Source organism: Phascolarctos cinereus, unplaced genomic scaffold, assembly GCF_003287225.1.
Source record: "Phascolarctos cinereus isolate Bilbo 61053 unplaced genomic scaffold, phaCin_HiC Scaffold_726;HRSCAF=1367, whole genome shotgun sequence".
Lineage (NCBI taxonomy): Eukaryota > Metazoa > Chordata > Mammalia > Diprotodontia > Phascolarctidae > Phascolarctos > Phascolarctos cinereus.
The window spans coordinates 376,917,936-376,942,882 of NW_027556098.1; the positions used below are offsets into that span (position 1 = coordinate 376,917,936).

The 24,947-nt window shown below is 40.8% G+C and overlaps 1 protein-coding gene and 1 non-coding gene across 6 annotated transcripts; both read left to right on the plus strand.

Moving 5' to 3' along the window:
- On the plus strand, nucleotides 1-24,425 carry HNRNPR (heterogeneous nuclear ribonucleoprotein R). 5 transcript variants are annotated; one of them, XM_078145607.1, is made up of 11 exons: nucleotides 1-113; nucleotides 2,997-3,165; nucleotides 5,439-5,557; nucleotides 6,029-6,136; nucleotides 9,668-9,781; nucleotides 10,743-10,919; nucleotides 12,739-12,874; nucleotides 16,392-16,597; nucleotides 19,720-19,869; nucleotides 22,844-22,965; nucleotides 23,119-24,425. In XM_078145607.1, the coding sequence occupies exons 2-11, from the start codon at nucleotides 3,009-3,011 to the stop codon at nucleotides 23,729-23,731; spliced, it is 1,902 nt and encodes a 633-aa protein (XP_078001733.1). In that variant the 5' UTR covers nucleotides 1-113; nucleotides 2,997-3,008; the 3' UTR covers nucleotides 23,732-24,425. The 5 variants fall into 5 exon arrangements, with proteins under 5 accessions (XP_078001733.1, XP_020838711.1, XP_078001737.1 ...); XM_020983052.2 differs by having other exon boundaries at nucleotides 3,000-3,165; XM_078145611.1 differs by lacking the exon at nucleotides 2,997-3,165 and adding an exon at nucleotides 535-572 and having other exon boundaries at nucleotides 3-113.
- LOC144454620 (U6 spliceosomal RNA) lies at nucleotides 11,816-11,919 on the plus strand. The gene has a single exon (XR_013483134.1). It is a non-coding gene; the product is annotated as a U6 spliceosomal RNA (small nuclear RNA).
- Nucleotides 24,426-24,947: the final 522 nt, after the last annotated feature.

Genomic DNA, 24,947 nt, shown 5'->3' on the forward strand with positions numbered 1-24,947 from the left:
GAAAAGGCGGGGGGAGACAGAGAGGGGGTGGCGCGCGCGCCATTTCTAGTCGTTTTCAAAGAGCCTCGCGCTCGTTCTCACGGGCCCCCATCGCCGGCGCCCGCTTTGCCCTGGTGAGTCTCGCGCCCGCCCGTGGGGGGAGGGGCCGGCCGCCCCGATTCGGCCCGGCCCGGGCCCCGCGCCACGTCCCCGCTCTGGAGGGGGCCGCCGGGCGGGCCGGTGCGAGCGGGGGAGGGGGGAGAGGGAAGGAGGCAGGGGAAGAAGGGGGGCGGTTCTGGGCCGGCGCGCGGCTTCAGGCCTAGGCCGGCCGGGCGCCTCCCGCCCCCGTAGCGCGCTCGGCTCGGGCCGCGGGCCGCGCCTTTCCCGCCTCCGAGGAAGGTCCGCCATGCGTGCCGGGAGGCGGGGGGGGGGGCGGAGGCCAGGCCGGGCCTCGCCGCCTGGGCCTCAGGGAGAAGGAAGGCCCCCCCACCGCAGCGTGGGCTCCCCCCCCCCGTGAGGCTGGTGCCATCCGTCCCGCCTTCCATCCATCCCCAGCAGGCTGAGAAGTGCTGGCGGTGGTCCGGGGAGTGAGAGTAAGTACCCCCCCCCACGTGGTGCCCGGGTCAGGCCACTTCCCCCTGCTGGCCTTTTGGCCGCAGCTTTGGATCGTTCATGTGAACGTTTAAAAACAATCTGGAAAAGGGGGCCAGCTAGTTTATCCCCCCAAACTTAAATGGCCTTCGTGCCCCCTCCTCCAAAAGAAGACTCCCCCCCCCATAACAAAAACCGCACTTGAGTGTGTTTATTCTATCCCGAAGTTTGGTCTGGCTGGGTGGTAGTTTGTCAATTAACATAATAGGATTAGTTCTCAAGCTTTGGGCTTGAAGGAGAGGGAAGTTTTTCTTCTGGAGTCCTTGAGACCTGTTTTGTAAAGCTGCATTTTTGGTAAAGTTTTATTCAACTTTTTTTGAAGTAAAGACACCCCTTCCCCCTTTCCTCCCTTTCCTCCCCTCCCCCTTTCCTCCCCTCCCCCTTTCCTCCCCCCCCTTTCCTCCCCTCCCCCCTACAGTATCTGCTTTATTTGAGGCATGCTGAGTACATCTGGTACTAATAGTATTCATGACTTTTTTTTCCATCTTGTGCTTAATAGGCAACCTGTCTTATGCTTTACCCATACTTTGATAATGATATTTCTTAACAGAAATGTTCACATCTGTTAAGAGTTTGCTTCCATTCTGTGACTGCAAAATGTTGCTTTGCTGCGAAGGTCTTGTGATGTTGTGTATAACTTTGGAATTTTGAAGATTTTCTAGCTGTATTTGGGGGTGGGGTGGGAGGAGGTATGAAAATTCAGGAGAATGGGGAGTCTATAGGATTACACATAGCAGCCATGTGTAGGAGTATGGTTTGATTTAATAATGTGTATATGCCCATTTCTGGTGATAAACAGCTGAGTACAATACCGTGTAGTCTTGAGTGTGTTAGCTTTTAGCTAGTTCATCAGATAGTGTTTTGAAGCCTGCCTTGAAAAGCATTTACCCATGTAAATAAGAGTTCAGCAGCAAAATATTCGTCTGTCTGTACACAACCTGTACACGTCACCAGACAATCAAATCTTTAATAGTGTTCTTTGACCATAAGACAGTTTTAGCTCTTTCACAGTAATCCATCTATGCTGAATTTCCTCATTTCCTACTCTCCCTTTTTCTACCCAACTCCAGCTTTGGTCTGTTCTATCTTCTCATGTTATCTTCAACTGGATTTCAGTGGTCTTTGAAAGATATTAAGTTGTTTCAAGTGGGACAATTGCTCCTGGTGCTTTCCCATAATGTCTGGTAGGATCTCTAGCAGTGTGGCTAAGCAAGAGCTTTTTGGGAGATTTGTATTTTCTTGATAGCTGAGTTATCTTGAATTTTCTTCAAAAAACCAGGCTTATTCTTGATAGCCACCTTCATATCCTTTATTTCAGTATATGTTGCAATGTCTTTCTTCTGCTGCATATTATCTTCATCAAGTTGTCATTTCACCACAGACAAATGCACCTTTAACTCTTACTGCTTTTGTGAGGCAGGTACCTTTTCATCTGTGCGGGTCTTGTAGAGCTCTCCATTGAAACTGTTCCCCAGGTAGCTGGTCCATTTCAGCAGTACACGAATGGTGGAATATACTGAATAATTGCTGGCTGGTTAACTGAGAAATCTGACCTGAGGTCACCCTTAATTAGGCACCGTTGATTGGAACTCTTGGGAAGAAGCTAGCTTGAAAGTATATTTTTGTAGCCTTACCAAATTGATATGGAAAATTCAATGTAATGTAGACTTGGGTTTCCTTTTTAGAAAAGTAACCTCTACAAATAGCTCATTTTAAATTTGGATTAAATTGTTTTCTCATATATTTTTAGATGGGAAGAACGAAATTAATTTTGTTAGTGATCTTAATGTGATTTTAATGAGTGCAGGATGGAAAACCACCCCCAAACACCCCCAGCATGCTGAACAGGGCTGCACTTCTGTTACACCTAGATTGGAATGGAAGCATGACATGGCAGAGAGCCAGGGATCTCTGAAAATTCTCAAACCTTGAAAAGGTGTTTGTTTTTTTAAAAACAAGATATAATTGAGTTTATGTAAGAATGGGAGCTACAGAGCTTTTTAGGCCATTATAGTGGTGACTTGTTCATCAAACAAAGCGTTTTCTTTTTGATGACATGATCACCAGGACATAACAGCTGCTTTGCTAATTGGATACTTTCCCTCTGTTCAGAAAGTTTTGAGACTTCTGACTACCATGGTGTACATGAAGTACCTTAAAACCTTACTGCTTCCATGTACATTTTCCATTGTTTTCCAGGATGATTTTATTGCAAATTTAGGTCAGCTACCTCACAAAAAAGCATTAAATATGATTTTGATAGAGTATTAGCAGCATGTATACAAGTTAGTTTAGATAAGTCGTGCATTGTCCTGCAAACTAGTTATTTCTGGCTTAATGTAATATAGCTCCTGAATTTTTTCCAGCAGCATAATAAAATGGCTAATCAGGTGAATGGTAATGCGGTACAGTTAAAAGAAGAGGAAGAACCAATGGACACTTCCAGTGTAACTCACACAGAGCACTACAAGACACTGATAGAGGCAGGCCTCCCACAGAAGGTGGCAGAGAGACTTGATGAAATATTTCAGACAGGTATAATATGCATTTCTTGTTTCTGACTGGTTATGAAAGTGAGGGCAAACCACTTTGAATTGTATAGCTTTTTAAGGTTAAATAATACTACTGTTTCTGATCTGTCCGTGTAGAGCTGAATGTGTGTGACTTTCCCGTCACTGAAGGCAAATTGGGTTTGACTTTGACACTGACTCTTCATGATTTTGAAGCCTTCTTAGTGTTGAATATCCAGTCTTAGTTGCTTCAGACCAGTATGTCAATTTGTCTTGGATTTATCACAAGAAAAATGTGTATTCCAGCATACTAAATTTTACAATTTTTTCTCAGTCCAAATCATCATTTTGCTTTTACTTTTCTCCTTTTAGCTTCTTAATGTGACTCTTAATTCAGTTTAGCTCTGAACTAGGTGGCATGGTAAGGAATAGTTAGGAAGTATTATTGCCTGAAACTATAATAAATGTCATATTATGTGAGTTTTGTGGCCTGTCTAGTTTTCGTTGGACAGTAATCCACATCTCTCAGCATCTCATGGAAGTGTTTGGTTTGCAATAGTTGGCTGCTTTTTATCCAGAAGTCCCAGGGTTAAGTGCTTAGGAAAATCTGACTATCTTAAATAAGGTTTTGGTTGTAAGTGGTTTCAGGTTTTAAAGTGGGAGAGAAATGTTTACCCTTAGGGAATCTTGTTCATAAATAATATGTCCTCCCCCTTTGATGACATAAATGGATGGAAACCTTCCTCTTTAGAGTGTTTGGCGATCTGCAGTCAGCTTCTGAGAAAGAGAACTGAATTGTATTATAAATCTTTCTTAAGTACTCTTAAGTCAGTAAAATAACTTTGTCCTTTTTTAAAAAAAAGGAGATAAATGCTAGACGTTAAAAATGATTTCCTTAAATGTCTCCTGGGTAAGATATCCATTTGGAAATCAGTCCTGGGGAGCTTTTTGTGCATTTCTGCCATTGGGAACAGGCAGTGATCTACTTAAAGATGCCCTCTTGGAGAGTCTTGGTTAGTAAGGATGGTGAAGCTCATGCTTTGGGCATAGGCCTGGTTGGACGAGGGAAAGGCCTGATGGGCCTCTCTGGGACTGTGGTGTTTGGGTGGTGCTGTGGAATTTTTCATGTAAGGAACTCCATTTTAAATAAATTATGACAATGCATTTAATTTTCTCACAGTAACTGCAAGTGGTACTACATTTCTTAAGGTTTTTTTTCAGTATAAAATGAAATTTTGCCTGGTGGGCTTTGCTAAGGTGGAGTCACTTTTTAAAAAAGTACTGTTTCCATTTCCTAACAGTTTACTTCACAGGCTCATGCATAACAATTGTTATAATAAATTCAGATTAAGTTAAAAGAGCTGGATTTTATTCCTTAGTAGATGCTCTGTTACAGTTCATGTTTAGAGTACTGGGAAGAATTTTTTTTTTTAAATGCAGTTTCTGGTAGGTCCATGGCCATATAATTAATTTTAGTTCATTTGAAAAATGTCTTGTTGACATTTTGCATTCTGATTGCCACAGCATCTCTTAAATCTCAACACATCTCATGTTCAAGAAGAAACTAAGAAGCTGCTAAAATGTGGCTTTCTGCACTTTTCCCCAAGCTGCATCTGCAAATGTTGATTTTATAAGGCTTACAGAAGAGTGATATTGTATCTTTTCACCTTTGACTACAGCAAAGTCTGTCTATACATTCAAACAACAATTTTCAGTGTCCCTGGCCCTAAGAAGGAGAAAGCCTTTGCTACTCTTCGGGGCTGGAGTCACTTAGTGAGAGGTGGCTTTTCTCCTCCTAGTTGATTGGGTGACTCTTTACACTTGAATGAAGATTGGAAAACTCCCGAGTCCATAGTTTGGAGCGGATAGATCCTTGGGAAAGATAGTAAATGTTCATGTGCTTCTAAGAAATGTGGACCAGAGTTGATAATTTCAAGTCTCAGTCTGTTGTGCAGTGTGACAGCATATTTAATTACTTTCTGGGCATTTAAAACTCCAGTATTCATTTTTTTTGGGGGGGTGGGTAGGGTTTGTGTTTATGTGTTTTTTGCCAGAGGTAGGGTTGGGGGGTGGGGGACATGGGAAACAAATTCAGTTATATTTTTAAGTGTTTACATTTTCATGTCTTTATAGTGTTTGTATAGTTGCATGTAGTTAAGGAAAAGATAATTTATTAGTGATAGATTTGAATGTAACTATTTATGATTAAAAGTTAATAATAAGACAGGTTCATCAATTTGTGTCCCTTCTAGCTTTTTGAACAATAACATTACCATTTTTTCCGATTTGAATTTTTAGGGTTGGTAGCTTATGTCGATCTTGATGAAAGAGCAATTGATGCTCTCAGAGAATTTAATGAAGAAGGCGCCCTCTCTGTGCTCCAACAGTTTAAGGAAAGTGACCTGTCTCATGTACAGGTAAGAGCAAGAATTAGAAGAGGTGCTGAGTGAGTGAACTAAAGTGTGGAGTTTGCTGGTTGAGTTCCATGAATGCTGGCCTTTAGTTACAATGGTATGCTGGGCTCCAGGTGCTTTCATAAACTTGAACTTGGTGTACTGCTAAAAGTTGAGTCTCAAAGCCACATTGAAAATAGAAGCTTGTTGGCCATTCATTTTACATGGCTAATGTCCTCAGGAGATGTTACCAGTGATACGGGGAGCACACTGCCCAAAAATATTGGGGTATACTGCTGCATTACCGTGGGGGGAGATATTTAGGGTAGGAGGGACAGGTTAAGAACAGCAGATGATAAAAGGCTAGAAAAAGCCAAAGGTCAAGAAAGGTCTATTTGGTTCTCCCTGATGATTAACTATTTGGAGGTGTGGTATCATTTATTGATTTGTTGGTACAAGTGCCTCTGGCAACTCTAAATGATTTTTCTTTTGTAGAACAAAAGTGCATTTTTATGTGGAGTTATGAAGACCTACAGGCAAAGGGAGAAACAAGGGAGCAAGGTACAAGAATCGACAAAGGGACCTGATGAAGCAAAGATTAAGGTAAAGCAAACTTCAGCTTGTCAGAATTCATGAGATGAATTAATGTTATGTTTTTCCAGACTGGTGTTTTTATTACCCTAGCAAATTTTTTTAAAATTAATGAAGTTTTTCCTAAAAGGTAAGGGTTTCTGTTTAACTGTTCTTTCTCCCTCTCCCCATTGCTGAGAGATATTGAGGTAGAGTGGCAAGGGCCCTAGATTGGAGTCAGGAAAAGACAAATTCTTCAGACTTCGGTGGTCTTTGGTCTTGGGCTGAGCCTCTTCAGGCTTCAGTTAGCTCATTTTCAAAATTCAGGTATTCCCTGTGGGACCTGCTTCAGAGGTGGTTGTGAGAAACAGATGAGATAATGTATTGTGTGTGTTTTATCATAGCAAGATGGAAAGGACACTACACAAGTCCCTAGGCTTAAACTTTCTAAGCCTCAGTGCACATATTATTATCCCCATTTGACAAAGAAAAAGCCCAGGGTGATGCAGCTAGGAAGTGTCTGAAATGGGCTTAGACTCCAGTCTTCTCTTGACTTCAAGTTCAGCGTTCTGTTCCCTGGGCAGTAGTGCCACTGTTAGGCCTGCCCTGTTTGCTTGCTGGTGGGTGTGGAGCTCAAATGAGATTCTGTGTACATGCTCAGAAACTGGAGAGCACTCTTTTGAATGTCAGATATTGTCATCATCATCATCATCATCATCATCATCATCATCATCATCATCAGTGTTATACCTGAATTTGTGTAGGGCCTTTCTCAGAGAATTTGTGTTTCTGTTTCTTTGGATTTTTCTCTATACATCTTTCTCAGTAAGGAAGTTCTCCAATCACTCTTCCTGCTTTTGACTCTCCATGTACCTTTATGATTAAAAAGAGGCCTTGAAAATGAAACATGAGGTTATCGCTTGTTGGTGAATAGATCTTTTATGTTAACGTAAGTTTTCTTGTTTGGCCATTTACCTGACAATGGTGAGCAGGAAACAGAGGCCAACCACTTGCTGGAATGAGAGGACCTCAAAGAAGCCTGGAAAAAGTATGTCTTAGAGTGTTGCTCTGTTTATGAAGGTTGAATTTGGGTAGAATAGTAGGAACAGCGTTGGATTTGGAGTTAGGAAGCTTGGCTTCTAGTTCCTTTCAGCAGCTTTTTTAAGTCTTGAGACTTTTCTCTGCCTCAGTTTTGTCATTGGGAAATGGAATAATACCACCCATTTCCCTTCCTCATAGGACTGTTAGGTTACAGTATGGCGTAGTAGAAACATCATGGAATTTAGATTCAAGACCAAGGCTAGAAGCGTGGTTCGGTTGTTGTCTGTGTGACCTTGAACAAATCATTTAACAGGCCTCAATGTCCTGCCTTATGAAAGAAGAGGTTTGGACTAGGTGATCTGTAAGGTTATTTCTAGCTCTAAATCCTATGATTCTATTCTAGGCCGTAATACTTTTTTTTTTTAGGCAGTTGGGGTTGTGACTTGCCCAGGGTCTCACAGCTAATAAGTGTCAAGTGTTTGGTCTGAGACCAGATTTGAACTCAGGTCCTCCTGACTTCAGGGCTGGTGCTCTATCCACTGCACCACCTACCTGCCCCCCCGCCTTAATATTTTAAAAACAATTTATTTAGCCTTTGCAGTAGACACACCTATATTGTCCTAAACTATTTGCTTCCTTATTAAGAACACTTGATACGATTTAAAAAACAAAACTAAACCTTGGGTTTAGTGGGAGAGTGTATAGGACCTCTAAAGAACCCACTTAGGAATCTGTCCAGGGATGATGGCTCCATCTCTGAAAGCTAGACTAAAGTGACCAGCCCTGCAGCTCACAAGCTCTGTGGTCTTGGTGGGATCACCTTCGTTCTGGCTTTGGTTTCATTTTCAAATGAAGGGGTTGTAAGGCCCCTTCTAGTTCTGAGATGTGATCCTGAAATAGAATCTCTGTTTAATGAGTTGTATAAACTGTATATAACTATCTAAGGCTTTCATTTTCTAGGAAGCCTTTTCCTAACTGATTCTACTTCATATTGATGGTACATTGGCTACTACTATTTTGTAATTGTGTCACTTGAACAATGTTCCATGCACTAGAGTGAGACCGGGGATGATAGCTTAATAAGTTACATTTGGTTATATTTTAAAGATTATAAGACACTTTCTTAACAACTTTATGAGGTATAGCTGGCGAAATACCATTCTCATTTTATAGGTGAGGAAACAGACATAGAGGTTGAGTGATTTTTCCCGAAGGAATAAGTGTCCCAACTGGGAATTGTACCCATGTGTCTTGAATCAGTGATTCATTGTTGGCTCCTGTACAACCAACTACATGAGGCACTCAGTTTTGTGGAAGTCAAGGACTGACTAGCTCAATGTGACCAGGCCCAAATTCTTGTCAACTTAGAAGGGTCAGTTGAATGTTTCTTTATATAGATGTAACTACAGTGAGGGCTGTGAGGGAAGCCTATTGACTGTCCTTGCAGGATTCCTGGCTTAGGCAAAACTAGACCATATCGGATAGCTCAGGGCTAGATTGTGGTACTAACCAGCAGTAGGGGAACAATGAGATAAGTGAAGACTAAAACGGCAAAAAGCTTCTTGCAGTATGTGGAACTTTAAAAGGGTAGGATGGATAGGGGACATTTCAGACAGGGGCGGAAACAAAGATGTGATAAATGAGGACCGCTTGGAACAGAGAATGCATGTTGACATCTATTGGAAACCGAATTGGACCTCTAGCAGGCATTTAGATCAGCCTCCTCCATCTTACATAGAAAATCCTCTTTAGGGCTGGCCATCAGCTGGGGAGTGGCTGAACAACTTGTGGTATACGAATGTAGTGGAATACTCTTAGGCTTTAAGAAATGATTAGTAGGCAGATATCAGAAAAACCCTGGAAAGACTTAACATGAGATTGAGGCTGAGTGAAGTTGAGCAGAACCAGGGGAACACTGTACACAGTAACAGCAACATTGTGTGATGATCAACCATGATTGACTTATTTCTTCTTGTCAGTACGATGATCCAAGACAATTCCAAAAGACTTATGGTGGAAGTGTTATCTATATCCAGAGGAAGAACTGATGGAGTCTGAATGCAGATCAGAGCATACTATTTTCACTTTTTTTTTGTAGTTTTTCTCATTTGTTCTGTTTCTTCTTTCACAATATGACTAACATGGAAATGCATTTTACACGATTATACGTATATAACCGGTATCAAATTGCTTACTGTCTTAGAAGAAAGAGGGTGGAAATTTGGAACTCAATCCTGTTTTAAAAAATGAGTGTTAAAAATTGTCTTTATATGTAATTGGAAAAACAAATAAAATATTTAAACAGTGGGGGAAAAAAGAGAAGAAAATTCCTTCTGTACCATTCTGGAATGGTGGTCATCTCTGCTTTCCAGTTAACTGGAGCCAGATTTCAAAGGGCCCTTAAAAAGTCTGTTTGTATAAAAGCTGTTTTAGGGCTTGAGTTGTTGAAGACTAATATACTGAAAGATTAGTTTTTTGGTGTAATATCCATTCAGTTTTAACAAACTGTGGAATCCTTTCTAGGCCTTGCTGGAGAGGACTGGTTACACATTAGATGTAACCACAGGACAGCGAAAATATGGTGGTCCTCCTCCAGATAGTGTGTATTCTGGTGTACAACCTGGCATTGGGACAGAGGTGAGTTTGACGGCTTTCTGCTTGGAATCTGTTCTGTAATAGAGATAAGTGAATTAATTTAATATTTTGGTGAATGTCACCTGAGTTTGTTGTTTTATTCATTTTAGTTTTGCTCTTAGGAAGTATATAAACATGGAAGAGTAGAGTAAATCAAAAGGCTCTAGCAACACAAAAAGGTTCTGAACTAGTTTCTAAGCTCATGACCTAAAACCCCACACTCTAAATTAGAGTATAGATTCTGGACCATGTCCTTGAACTTGGGAAGATACAATCCTTTGCTAGGGGCTCAGCGGGAATATCTCCTTTCTCCGCTTCTTAACAGTTCTATATGGCTCCATAGGGAAGCAGCATGGCCCATTGGAAGATGATGTGGTCTTGGGAGGCAGGGTCTGGGTTTGAATCCTGGCTCTGCCACAATGGGTAGTTGTGTCATCTTGGGTAAGTCACTTCATTGTAGCATAATAAAAACAGCATACTATACACACTACAAAAGCCTTGGAGTCAGAAGACTTGGATTTGGGTTCTGGATCTGACATTTATTAGCTATTTGATTGTAGGCAAATCACTCACCTTATCATGACTTGTTTTCTCACCTGTAAAATGAGGTAAAAACCAATACTTGCACAAAACCAATTTAGAACCTTCAAAGCAGCTTATAATTGAGTTGCTGTTTATTTCCCTGAAGAAATTCCCTAAGGTATTTAATCATTAAAGGAAAAATTGTGTCTAGCACATTGTCTTAAAAAATGTGTTAATATGCTAATAAACTTGGAAAGATTTTTATCAAGGGTTGAATCAAACAAGGTTTGTGTTATAATTAAGCGGATATCTGTCCCCTAGTCATGCCAGTTAATTGTATATAATTTATGATTTTTTTAAAGAGATTTTTGTTTACAATATGGCTGTGAATTCATATATTTAAGTTAGATTTTAATTAACTATTTTTTAAAAATTCCTTCAGGTTTTTGTAGGTAAGATACCAAGAGATTTATATGAAGATGAGTTGGTACCACTGTTTGAAAAGGCTGGTCCTATTTGGGACTTACGCCTTATGATGGATCCTCTGTCTGGTCAGAATAGAGGGTATGCATTCATCACCTTCTGTGGAAAGGATGCCGCACAGGAAGCTGTCAAACTGGTATGTAAAGAGGCCATAGTGGCCAAGCTTCACAGTTAAAGGATCCTTTGGAAACAGTTCAAACGATCTGCTTCTAATGGTCATTAATTTCTATTTATTATGGATTGAAAGCTTCAGTGGGTGACCTTTTTGGGGTTGGGGGGCTGTACTTGAGACCACTTGGTTTTAAGAGTTTGATCTCCATTTTGGTTTTTGTCTGTCTGCATTGAGAACAAGACAAGGTCCTCAGCTCAGCTCTACTTTCTGGCCAGAGTCTTCTTGGAAATGAGGGCTTTGTTTTAAAAAATGTTTGATCCCTTTAGTCTCTTGTGTCTGTCATGTTATGCTCCTATAACAAGAGGTAGCTTTGGCTTCCTCACTGTTAGGAATACCCTTGTCCTCCTTTGTTTGTTTTTTACCTTTTCGTCTTGGGGTTTGAGTACCCTTTGCCATACTTGTTTTGTCCTCCTTCCCGGTCTGTCTCCTATTCCTTTCCTATGTTCCCCTGTGCTCCCTTCCAAATAACAACAGCAAGTGAGTCAGTGGCAAAATCGTTTGAGTTCAGTGTGTCCTCGAGTTGGAAATCATGTCTTGTTACCTTCTTATCATGGTGCTACATGGAGTCAGAGGCCTCAGGCTTCCAGGGTGAGGTGTAGATGTCTTTACCACTTTGCTCCTTTTCTCCCTTACAGTTAGCTGACTCACTGAGGGGCTCCAGTTTCCTTCTTTAGTGTTAATGCCTCCCTTCCTAGAGGTTGGTAGCTCAGAGTCATTCCCTTTCTTCTCCCTTTTCCTGCTCCCTTCTCTCCTTTTACACGCTTCCACCCCCTGCTGTCCATATCATCAGGAAATTTAAACCACAGATAAGTAATCTTGTTGAAATGTGGGTATTAAAAGTTGTAAAAATCACGAGTAATGTGCTCACTTTGGCAGCACATAGATAAAAATTAAAATACAGAAAAGATTAGCACAGCCCCTTTACAAGGTCGATATACAAATTTGTGAAGCATTTGATATTTTAAAAAAATCTTCAGTATTATGATTTGTTAAACCAGACCAACAAATTTGTGTGCAGGTATTGCATATCATATGCCACTGTGTTTCTAATTGTAGTGTGTTTGGTGCAGTATTAAAGTGACATAGAAATGTTGAATTATTTTTTAAGAAAGTTTTTTCACATCTGTTATGTATCATCACCATACTTTTCATATTCTTGAATTTGTTTGGGGGCAAACTGTGCTTGGTTTTATCCTAAGTCTCTTGAATAATTCATCTCAGTTGACTTGTCTGAAATAATGAGGAAATTTTGAAGTAGGCTCAATTTTGTTTAAATGGGGCAACCCCCTCCCCTCCTTAATTTTGAGTAGGTTGATTTGGAAACAAAAAGAGGGAAGTGACAAAACCAAATGGAATTGGGGGTTGAAAGCATTGAGTTTTTAAAAAATAATAATAGCATGACAAGCATTTACAGGATATAAGGAATAACTTTGCTCTAATGACCAAAGTCAGCAGTTCTCTAAGTATGGTCCAGGGGTGGTGGCATGGGGGACTTCTTAGAAGTCTGAGAGGTGTTAGAACTGTTTTCATAATAACAATATTGAGACATTTTAATTTCCAATATGGTAAATACCAATAAATGTAATCCACATAAACAAAAGCTCTTGGAAGAGTTCTTGATACTATGAAGAGTGTACAGGGATCCTGAGACCAAAAAGTTTGAGAACTGCTGATGCAAGGAAATGCCTGATTTCATAGAGTAATTAAATATTTTAGAATTAAAATCCAGGATCCTGAGTGTGGGGTGGTTGTGGGGTGTATTTGGGTTTTTTCTTCCTTGCAGTGTGACAGCTATGAAATCCGTCCTGGTAAACACCTTGGAGTATGCATTTCGGTGGCAAACAACAGGCTGTTTGTTGGATCGATTCCAAAGAACAAAACCAAGGAAAACATATTGGAAGAATTCAGCAAAGTCACAGGTAAAAAAAAGTATTGTTTATAAATGAGTTTGGGGGAATCAGAGTTATCATTTTAGTGTGCAAGGCCACCTTAGACTCCCAGTGGTGTTAGATTCAGGCCAGGTGCATGTTGACTTAGAAAACCACAGATTAACATTATCTGTGTTGTATTATATTTTTATTTATTTTGTTAAACATTTGCCAATTATATTTTAATCTGGTTCAGGCCAGCTGAAGTTTGATATGCCTTAGTTTTTGAAGTCAGAGCTCTACATAAAGTGATAGGTCTTGTTTTCTTTCTCCTTCCTCTGCTTTTTAAACTATCCCTTTATTTCTGCTCAACTTTTGGGTTCAGTTTGGTATTAATGAACATTGGTAGCCTCATCTGTTCACGTTATCGAGTCACTGTGAAGAGGAGACACTATTTAGTAAAACTCAACTTGGCTCTATCTGATGGTGGGTTTACTGCAGATCAGGACAGAAGGACTAAAGTTACACCGAACTCTGGAGAAACAGCTGCTGAATGTTGAATGCTTTGAGGTCAGGCATCCTTTGACCGGATGGCAGATGACCTCTCCCTGAGTGAATCAGAGCCTGGAACATTCTGCCGGGGGAGTTATGTGGTGGGACTGGATGGACTGGATTGACTGTGCCCTTCCTGCCCCAATTCCACTTCAAAAAACACGGTTCCATGTGTCTTTACTGTGCTTTTAAGATGCTGGAACACATGAATAATTAACCTAGTTCATCTCTTGCATCTCAGTAAGATTATGTCTGTTATGTTGAACAGATGTTAAGGATCTTTAGGGAGGAAGATTCCTCCCTAAAATAGCCCAGACTGGAATATTTTTCTCTGTGGCTCACCTGTATTGTTGGTGCTGCAAATTAGCCAGAGTTTTTCTTCTGTTTTTCAGTCAGAATAAGAATAACTGTTCTTCATTGCCCCTTTGAAGAGGGATACTTTATATATTTAGGCTATAACATTAAGTCATTTTGGCCAGCACTGTGCCCAACAAATGCTTTTATATGCATTCAGAAGAAGAACTAACCTTTTGTTTTTGGAGCCATGTCCAATCTATCAGTAAGCCTTTATTAAGCACCTGCAGTGTGCCAGATGCTGTGCTGGAGGTAGAAAGACATTAGTGAAACAAGCCCTACCCTTTTTTTAAAGGCCCTACTTTTAAGGAGTTTACACTCCAGAATGACAGTATGAGAGTGAATTACTTTTCCCTTTTGTCTCAGAAAATGCAGAAAATTAAGTGACAGTTTGCCATGATCATTGTAATTTTGCTTTTTGTTTTCAAGATCTAGAACAATGTGTGTTGGAACCTCACCCTTGCTTCAATAATATTTCCTAACAAAATGAATTCTTGCTGCTCATTTAGTACTTACTTAGTCTGTGCAAATTGCTTATGTTCTCTTGGAGACAGGTTTTTTTTTTTTACTGCATGGTCTATCTATTACTATACAAGAGGTATTGGAATCCTCCTTACAGAGGAATTTGGTGGTAGAAATTAAGTTCCTAGACTTTTACGGCTGATCTAGGTGAAATAGAAGCACTCTAAACAGTAGGAAGACAATACCTTTTCATGTCCACATTTTCACCCTCACCTCATTCTTCCTTTTAGTTTCCAGATCTTTGTGTGGAGACATGGTTTAGCAGTTTATTTTTTTAATCCAGTTTTATTTTATTTTTAGTTCCAAATTCTCTCCCTCACTTCGCTCTCCCCCACCCATTGAGAAGGCAAGGAAAACAAAATCTGTTACAAATATGGATAGTCAAGAAAAACATTCCCATGTTAGCCATGTTGCTCCCTCCACCCCCCCTCCTCCCCTTTAAAAGAAAGAAAAAAAATACACTTCGTGCTGCATGCTGACTCCATCAGATCTCTCTTTGGACAGCGATGGATAACGTGTTTCCTCATGAGTCCTTTGGAGTGGTGGTTAGTTATTGTGTTGATCTGAGTAACTAAGTCTTTAAGAATTGTTTGGCTTGGTTTAGAGCTGTTGAATGTCGTCTAGAATATAGCTTTCTCCTCTGCGGAGGGCTAAGGGCTGTCTTCAGAGTAATCTGACTGGTGCAGTGAGGTCCATTGGTTAGGCTTTTGTGGTGCTTATGTCTTGGGTGACTTTTAGGAGCTAAGGTTGTTAGGTAATGGGCTATGTATAGCAGGAAACTGTATCTTGAGTACCTCTGCTCCCTCCTTACCTGAGAAATGTGTTCTGTGCTTTGACAGCTGTTTCTTATCCAGGTGTAGGGGGCAAAGCAGGCCCAAATAATGATGTAAATTTTATGGTGTTAAAGTTTCTATTATGACCTTTGATCATTGGTCAGAATGAATTCTGTCTGAAACATCTGTTGATGGACTGTGCTTTTAAATATAATGAATGGTTTGGAATTTTAAAAGCTAGTATAGAGGTGACTTAAGAAGCAATGAAGTGATGTCAGTTTTCAGCAGCACGTTTGGGTTGGTGAGGCTCTCTGATGTATGGCATTACAAGATATCCCATATCTTGATCTCCTAAGCACTCTTGTTTGCTCCTCAATTATTAGTATTATCTGTTGGGCTTAGGGGTAGCCCTTTCCCTTTAAGATTGTTTTATTCTAGGTGGACTTTTGGAATTTATTCCTTTTATGTCTTTGTGCTTCTCAAGTGATTTTTGTCTGGTCTCTGCCTGCCATGTTCAGCCTCTTCTCAAATCATATACAGTCTTTGATCATATTAATTGTTTTGGATTAATTCAGTTTCCGTCCCATGTTTCCAAGTTGTGCATGGTAATTCAGTCCGTCTTCCTGTGTTCTTATTAAACCACATGTAACTATTTCATCCTGTGAGTTGGAGGGCTTTTATTTTTGGGTAATTCTTTCATTAAGGTTAACATTTTCCATAGTCTTTTTCTGTTTCTTTTTGTTGTTAATGGTGGGACTTCTGGGGGGAAGGGCATCCAAAAGAGGACTTCGAGGAGCAGCAGCAAGCAGAGCTTCTCTGTCAGCGGTGGTCTGCACAGATGAGAGGAAGGCAGGACTGCTGGAGCAAAGGCGTTCTGGTTTGGTGAGCAGTTGAGGTAGAAAATGATGAGGGTACACAGGAGAGCAGACTGAAGAGACATTGTGGAGAAGGAAGACTTAGTTTAGCTGATTCTACATTGTAGGCAAAGAATAGAGAAAAATTGTGTGATTTCTATGTTTCTAGCTTGGAGTATCAGGGAATGGTTTTGTTTTCAAAGTGTAGGCTTTCACAGATGTTACATGATGTGTTGATGATACTGTTGGAATACAGAATCAGTTCTGACCTTTGGTGGAATCTATTGGCTTTGACTTCAGGACCCCTTGAGTTAAAAGGGCTGTGTTCAGATTATGACCTTTCTCCTTCATCTCTCTTGGATCAAGAGCTTAATTACTTAATCAGTAATTAGCAGAGCACTTGAGGCTGCTTTTTCTTTTTTGGTCATGGGCAAATGGATTTAGAGCATAGGTCAGCTCCCTAGCTGTGTGGTGGATGCTTTTGGCTCATCTCTCTGGATGTTGGTTTAACAGAGGGTTTGGTGGACGTTATTCTCTATCATCAACCCGATGACAAAAAGAAGAATCGGGGGTTCTGCTTCCTTGAGTATGAAGACCACAAGTCGGCAGCACAAGCCCGGCGCAGGCTTATGAGTGGGAAAGTCAAAGTCTGGGGCAATGTTGTGACCGTGGAGTGGGCCGACCCTGTGGAAGAGCCAGATCCGGAGGTTATGGCCAAGGTAATCGTAAAAATTTATATTGGTTGTGGTTGAATTTTGCAGACCATAGAATTACCTGCATTGTTGTCCCAGGAACTCCAGTGAGGGCTTAGTTCTTACTAGGCACTCACGCACAGCAGTGCCTTAACCCTAAATGAACTTCCTTGGAGGCTACGAGCTTGGCCATCCCTGTGACTGTCAGCAGAGGGGGAGCTGAGATTCTGGGCCTGCCTTATACAGAGAGGTTGAGGAAGCCAAGAAAGAACCAAGTTGGCAATGTATGCTGAGATCATGTTCTGTTGACTTAAGTCCTCCGAGAATCAGGGTAGTGAATGCATCCCCAGGCCTTGGGCTGGGCATTTGCACTTGAGGTTTTTTTTTTTTTAAATATCAGCCATCAGCTCCCCTTATCTGTAAAAGGGGCCTGAGAAGACTTCTAAAGTCTCTTCCAGTTCTGATTCCTGTGCTCTTTAGGACAGTGACCACCTTGAAAAAAGATGAAGATGGAGAGCATTGCCATTCAGTAAGGTTGGATTTGCCTGTCGAGACCTATATAGAAGCTGCTTGTTTTCTCCTACTTCCCATGCATGCAGTCCCACCAGCTCTCACCAGTGTGAATGGTGGTATCCTGGCATGTGGTGCCTAGACCTTGGGATTAAATCATTCCAAGTGTGAGTCTTGGGATATGCTAAGGCCAGGCCAAGGATGGTCCTAATATGGTACTGAGTTTAAGAGGTGGTGGGCCTTTTCTCTTTGGGAGCTATCATCCCCTCAGAATAAGCTACCTCTGAGATATCAGAGGCAGGAGTTTTCACTCTGGGTTTTGGGAAACCTCTCCAGCCAGGATCTCTTGGGTCCTTAAGATCAATTCCTCATTTTGAATGAATGAATAAAGCATTTAGTTAATGCAAAATGCTGGGCATCCGGATAGAAGAGTAAGACAGTCCCTGCTCTCCAGGAGCCTATGTTCTAATGGGACCCAACACATACAGAAAGTTTCACTGCATGTCCTTAGGGTATGGCAGCAAAGCAGATGGCAATGCCTCTCATTTAATGTTTTTCCACTGATAAAATCCTATCAGTTTTTTATGGTGATCCTTTTGACAGTGCCAAGGATTTTAGTCATGAGAACTTTATTTTCTGGATCTTCAGTAGCTGTGACTGTAGACGAATCTCCACTGGGCTTGCTTTCTAGGATGGTGGCTTTGATCACTAACTGGAAATACTGCTGTCCCTAAGGCTTATGGGTTCTGGGTCCTGAACAGTCTCCTGGGGTATGAGGGGAAATGGTGGTCAAGAGGGTGATGGTTTGACTTACCTGACACATGTTGCTTCCCATCTCTTCCTCAGAGTGCCTTGCTACTTCAGCTAGGCTGACTTTTGAGCTCGTGGGTGGCATTTGGTGGGGATGGCTGGCCTCTTCTCCCGAGGAATTGCTTGAGTCAAGTAATTCTACTCCAGAGGCCTGTGGGGTAGAGATGGAGGTAGGAGTGCATTGGGTATGTAGCATAGGCCTGGGAGAGTTCCTGGGGCAATGACCAGCTAGGTCTGATCTTTCCTGTGCTTTACTAGGGTGGCTTGGTATCTCTGAAAGAACTCTGAATTCAGTTAGGAGACCTGCATTCTTAGGCACTAACTCACTTTATATCCCTGAGGCAAATGACTTAATACTTCTAGTTCCTTGTCTGAATTGGGAGGGTTGCATTAATGAGCCCTGGAACTTTCATTAAGGCTAAGTATACATACCACAGAAGAATGTAAGTAAGCCCTTAAGCTGAACAAATGTAAATATCCATGCTATTGGTGTATCTTAGTTCAACTTTAACTGTTATTTATCATTGCTTAATCCCTCTCTCAAACCTAATTATACTCAGAATTTCTTCTTATGCTGAGAAATTCCCCAGTGTTTTCACATACACAAACTCTTGACTTAAACCTTCCTGGTGCCTTGCGTCTTACTCTATCTCCTTCTCAAATGTCCAGAGAGCTTAGTTGGGCACATGTCTCTGGCACTCCTCTTTTCCCTCCTTCCAGATTCTTTCTGAAACTTCCAGTCAAAAAGCCTTTCCTTGAAAGGTGTCAGACTGTTTCCCCTTTAAACACAGATTGAACATAAATGGGATTTTCTAAGTCACTTTATTCATATGGGGGTGGGAGTTGTGTTGTGGATTGGCATATATGGAACTTCATGACATTTAAAAAATGTCCACGTACGAGTTAAAGAAGATTTTGGTTTTGTGTAAGGACAAAATCCTTAATGAGCACTGAACTTGGAACCTTACTCCTTGGTTTTACCATAATTAGCTGTGTGATCCATATATAAGCCCTGTGGCCCCCTGGAGGTCTCAGTTTTCTCATCTGTAAACAGTGGAAGGGGGCAGAGCCATAAAATTATAGAATTAGAGCTGCCAGGGATCTGAGAGGTCATTCACTCCAGAGCTTTCATTTTGAAGGTGGGGAAACTGAATCCCAGAGGGTCTTGTCCATAGCAGCATAGCTAGCAAGAGACTGAGGAGGGGTTCAAATACACAAAACATCTTGAATCCCTTCTAGTCACCACACTATGCTGCCCCTTGGAGTAAAGAATCCTTAACATCCTTTTTAGTTCTTGATTCTTCTGCCAGCTTTGCAGTGGCTATCCAGTGACTGTTGGTTTGTTACAAAGTCCAGTCCTAAACATTATAAATAATTGTTAAATAAAAAGAAGCACATACGGAAGTGTGATTAGAAGTGAAGAAGGGTTAGATTTTTCTTTTTTTACCCTTAAGCAGTGCTTTCCCACATGTCTTCAATCACTCTGATGATCGCAATGTTTTTCTAGCATGGAAGGGAAAAATCTAGCTTGCTTTTTGCATTCTACCAGTTGGGCTAGTGTCTTGTTGGCTTTTATTTGTAAGTAATACACTTGAAATAAAGGATAGCAGATGGAGGTGGGGAGAAGAAGACAACAGCCAGTTATATACCTGAAAACAGACTATAGGATCATTGCCCCTTTCTTAGTGGCTTCCTATAAATATGTTGCAAAAGTGTACAACTTGTGCTTTACAGAAGAATAAGTATCCTTTGCATTCCTGTACGTTTTCAGGGTAGGTTTCATGAAATATTTGTCGTGTATCTAATCATAAACTCATTTCTTTCAATAGGTGAAAGTTTTATTTGTGAGAAACTTGGCCACTACAGTGACAGAGGAAATATTGGAGAAATCCTTTTCTGAATTTGGAAAACTAGAAAGAGTGAAGAAGCTAAAAGATTATGCGTTTGTTCACTTTGAAGACCGGGGAGCAGCAGTTAAGGTAGAAATGCAAAGTTTAGTGTCCTAATGTGTTTTGAAAGAGATCTTTGAAGTTAAGGAAGCTTATTTCAAAGGAGTGATGTTTCTCCATTGGGTTAGTGGCATTTCAATTTATTTGTTGAACTTTGAAAGTTCAGTTTTTCTCTGCTTTGTAAAATGTAGCTCAAAGGACCCATGGAAGCTCCGATTTTTAACTCTTGACTCTTAGTAACTTGCTGTGTGATCTTAGGCAAGCCACCTTCTGGAGTCTTGTTTCACCATCTATAAAATTGGTCCCAGTGGACTGTGAAGCTCTAATTCAGCACTGTTGTAAGTATATCAAGTAACATGTGGTTTGCTGCCTTCAACATTTTGTGGGTAAAAAAGAAAGCAATCACTCTACAGCTCTAACCTGCATAATATTTCCTGGACTGATATTTTACACCGTTGTCAATACATCATAATCAGAGCCCACTGTAACATTGGGAAACCTGCCTTAATGGTTCAGCTGAAGGTAGAGATTGAGTGGTCATTCATTGATGACTTGAACCCTTAGTGCTTGAGCCTCAGTAGAATTAATACCCTGAATGTCAGTCTCCTCAATGTTGTATTATTGCTTACTTACTGCGTGTGCATCAACATTGCTTCTATGGAGCTGACTGGATCCTGGAACATGGTTTCATCTAAGATCATGTTTTCATGGAACCATTTAATGATGTTACTTAAGGTAGGTATTCCTTGTTCTTGATTTTTGATAGAAATAATGTAGAATTCTCAGTTTGGATAATTTGTATTATATTGTCAGTGAGCACCATGTGCCGAGATGTTTTGTATGTCTTTGCATTATTCTTCACCTTCTTACTCCTCTCTCTCTCTCTCTCTCTCTCTCTCTCTCTCTCTCTCTCTCTCTCTCTCTCTCTCTCTCTCTCTCTCTCTCTCTCTCTCTCTCTCTCTGTCTTTTAACATTGTTTATCACAGTTGTTAAGTATTATAGAAATGGGGCTTGTTGATTTCTTAGTACTTGACTCTTGGGGAGAGTGGTCTGGGATGAAACTTAGCTAGCTTAGAATCCTCAGTGATACTTGGAAGAAAAGCATTTGAGTCTGTGACTAAAAACATTAACAAATGAAGCAGTATTCCCACAAATTATGTAAGTACAGAATTGGGCTGTTTTACAGCTTTGTTTTTGAACATGCATCCCTGACTTTATGTCCCTCACCTCAGAACAGTCCCATAGAAAGCCAGTATCAAAGATATCCTTGCGGGATTAAGAAGCTGGAGGTTCAGTTTTCTGAATAAAATGATGACCATAGCAGTAGTATTCTGGGGCTTGGTGCTCATTGAGACAGGTTTTTTTTTTTTAAACCATCTTATTCCTAGTAGATAGCTAGCTTTTCCTGTTGCCAGGGGAACCCAGCAGCTGGCTGTTTCAGACTTTAATTTGGGAATTATTCATTTCTAGCCTATACCCCTGTAACATTTGCTATGTTAGGTTTGCAAAAGGGCTCCTTGGAGGCTGTGGTCGAACTAGTGAGACTACATCGCTTCCAAATTGCCATGTTCTACATCAGCCTGCTCGCCCTGGTCACGATTCACTTTAAGTAAGGTCTGACCTGTGTGTGCATGCATGTGTGTGTGTGTGTGCTCACTTAGAACAGATCTGTACCTTTGTGGATGTTTAACTCAGCACTGAGTAGACTGGCTTGCTTTCTAGTTGATATCCGTAAGAATTGGTGGGGAGGGTCTTTCTAAGAAGAGGAACTTGGGGTAAAACTCTCCTTCTACCTCCTGATCTCTCTGACAGTTTGTTTACACTATCCCCAGAACATTTGCTGGCAGATTAGGTAGACATTTTTAGGCTTGAGCCGTAAGCAGTCCAGAAACTTGGATATGGAAGAAATTTGCTAGATGCTTTATGGGGAGAGTCATAACATCCTTGCTCTGGCCTTCAAAAGGAGTCTGCCTCCTAAAAATGCTTTATACTGAAAGTGATCTAGGATATAACAATTCAGAGGACAGTAGATGGGCTGTCATAATCAGCAGCCCGATTTTATGGACATTTATTTAGGTGGTTCTTCAGGTTCCCCTGTGGGCATTCTAATACATCCCAGGTTTGTATTAAGAGAAGTTTAATAGTTGTTTCATCAAGGAGCTTTGAGTCAGTAGGCCATTGAATTACATTGATATGGTTCAATTCATTTTTACTCAAAGTGCAAGTGAACTAGAACCATACATTAATAAATACAACATCTTTGTATGACCAGCCAAGCTCTTGGAATTCATTCTTCATTCTATTTCATGAAACAATCAGCAAGCAGCATCAGGGTAAGTAAATAGGAGCCCTGGGCTTTGGTTCAAATCTCATTTATGACATTTAGAAGGTTGATTGCTGGGCAGGTCATCAGCCTTTCTGAGCTTCTCATTTGTAAAGTGGGGTGATGATAAATACTTGTACTACCTATCGGATGGGGCAGTGGTTGTGAGATGAGTACCTTTTAAATTTTGACAAGTCATTTAAATAACTTGGAAGTAGTTCAGGTTATACCTGTGGTCGTTTTTTACGTAGGGTTGGCCTGGCTTTAATTTCAAAGAAAATGCTTCGAAGAAGACCATAGTGTTAGGCCTTTAGGAAATGGCTTTAATAAGCTATGAACAACTTTAATATTTGCCTTAATATGCACAGTGAACTTTATAGGAAAAACTGTTGCATTTATACTTGAAGTGTAGAAAAATTTGAAAAAAAATTCATGTCAAGGAAGAATGGATCAGAAGGCAGTTATCTTCTCCACGGCTTGCCACCAAAGATAACTGGGTTTGCGTTCTACTTTTATTCATCTGTATGTGAAAAAGATTTTATTTTTCATTGAAACAAAAAATTGTTAAGCTTATGTGAAACAGGCATCACTTTAATCCTTGAGAATTTGATTGGATGAGTTGTGGTGTTCAAATTTCTTTAAAAGTAAATTTGACCTTTTTTTTTTTTCATTTTTGTGCAGGCCATGGATGAGATGAATGGAAAAGAAATAGAAGGGGAAGAAATTGAGATAGTGTTAGCTAAGCCTCCAGACAAGAAAAGAAAAGAACGCCAGGCTGCAAGACAGGCCTCCAGAAGCACTGCGTGAGTCTGCCTTACTGTGGTCTGTGGTCAGGTCTTGCCATTCTAAGTATTAGAACCTTGTTCTTTGGCCCTTGGCCCCGGATAGTGATTCAGTAGAACGGAAGTCGCCAAGAGCTTTCCACAGCAAACTAATGAGTGTTCTCTCCTTACTAGGTATGAAGATTATTACTACCATCCCCCACCGCGTATGCCACCTCCTCTGAGAGGCCGAGGGCGTGGTGGGGGAAGAGGCGGCTATGGCTACCCCCCAGATTACTATGGCTATGAAGATTATTACGATGACTACTATGGCTATGATTATCATGACTATCGTGGAGGCTATGAAGACCCCTACTATGGCTACGATGATGGCTATGCAGTAAGAGGAAGAGGAGGAGGAAGGGGTGGGCGCGGTGCTCCGCCACCACCACGGGGGCGAGGAGCACCACCTCCACGAGGTAGAGCTGGCTATTCACAGAGGGGGGCACCTTTGGGACCGCCAAGAGGAGCTCGGGGCGGGAGAGGGGGCCCTGCACAGCCACAGAGAGGCCGTGGTTCACGTGGAGCTCGGGGCAACCGTGGGGGCAACGTAGGAGGCAAGAGAAAGGCGGATGGGTACAACCAGCCTGATTCCAAGCGCCGTCAGACCAACAGCCAGCAGAACTGGGGCTCCCAGCCCATCGCCCAGCAGCCGCTTCAGCAAGGTGGCGACTATTCTGGTAACTATGGCTACAATAATGACAACCAGGAATTTTATCAGGATACTTATGGGCAACAGTGGAAATGAAGTAGACAAGTGAGGGCTTGAAAATGATATTGGCGAGATTTGATTGGCTATAGATCTACATTCTTCAAAAAAAAAAATTTGGCTTATCTGTTTCATCTTTCAGTAGCAATTTGCTGCCATTTGTATTGGGCTGAAGAATCACTATTGTGTATATACTCAAGTCTTTTTATTTTATTTTATTTTTTTCTTTTCATAAATGCTCTTGGACATTATTGGGCTTGCAGAGTTCCCTTATTCTGGGAATTACAATGCTTTTATCGTTTTAGGCTTCATTTTAGCAGTTTCAAAGCAGTCTGAGCATACTGTTAAATCATGATTTTTGCAGAACCTCTGGTTTTTGGACAGTTCTTTTTTTTTCTTTTTTTTGGATTTGAGATAGATTACATAGGAGTATGAGTATGCTGTAAATAAAAGTACAAGTTAGTGCTTTGTCTTAGTAGTTTTAAGAAATTAGAACAAACAAATTTCAGTTTTCTTGTATTGAAAATAACCTATGATTGTATGTTTTGCATTCCTAGAAGTAGGTTAACTGTGTTTTTAAATTGTTATAACTTCACACCTTTTTGAAATCTGCCCTACAAAATTTGTTTGGCTTCAACGTCAAAGCCGTGGCAATTTGTTCCTTGATGTGATTGTATTTCCAATTTCTTGTTCATGTAAGATTTCAATAAAACTAAAAAATCTATTCAAAACATTACCTATTTCAAATTCAATTGTGTCCTAAAACATTATTTCATTCGTAATCCTTGCAAGGAATATCGTTTTCAAAGTATAACTGCCTATGTGAGTGATCAAATTCTTGCAAAATTTCTTGTCTATTCCAACACAGTAGCATTGTGGATATTAGGCTGAGAATTAGATCAAATTATGAATTATTCCACATGGAACTCAATTAATTGGTGTTCTCACAATCACTTCTCCTTTTGAAATTTTATCTTTTGTTATAAAAACCAGGTTCAAATAGCTTTTGAACATTTTCACAGGCATGGATTAATTTGCAGTTCTGTCAAGTATTAAGGAGTTGGGGAAGTGGCCTACAATTCCTTCTGACCCACATTCTTGCTCTGAAGGATAATTGTGGTTGAAGTGCTTGTTTGCTGGGTGACAGGGACAACAGTTATTAATAGTGCCATGGGGTCAGTTGCCGACCAAAGTTCTGCTTCAGCTTTCATGAATGCGATTGATTATTTAGTATTTAATTTGGTCATCAGACCTG

Coding starts and splice junctions, on each gene's coding strand:
- HNRNPR (XM_078145607.1), top strand. CDS start 3,009: ATGGCTAATCAGGTGAATGGTAATGCGGTACAGTTAAAAGAAGAGGAA. Junction 6,137..9,667: donor CTGATGAAGCAAAGATTAAG/GTAAAGCAAACT, acceptor AATCCTTTCTAG/GCCTTGCTGGAGAGGACTGG. Junction 9,782..10,742: donor AACCTGGCATTGGGACAGAG/GTGAGTTTGACG, acceptor AAATTCCTTCAG/GTTTTTGTAGGTAAGATACC.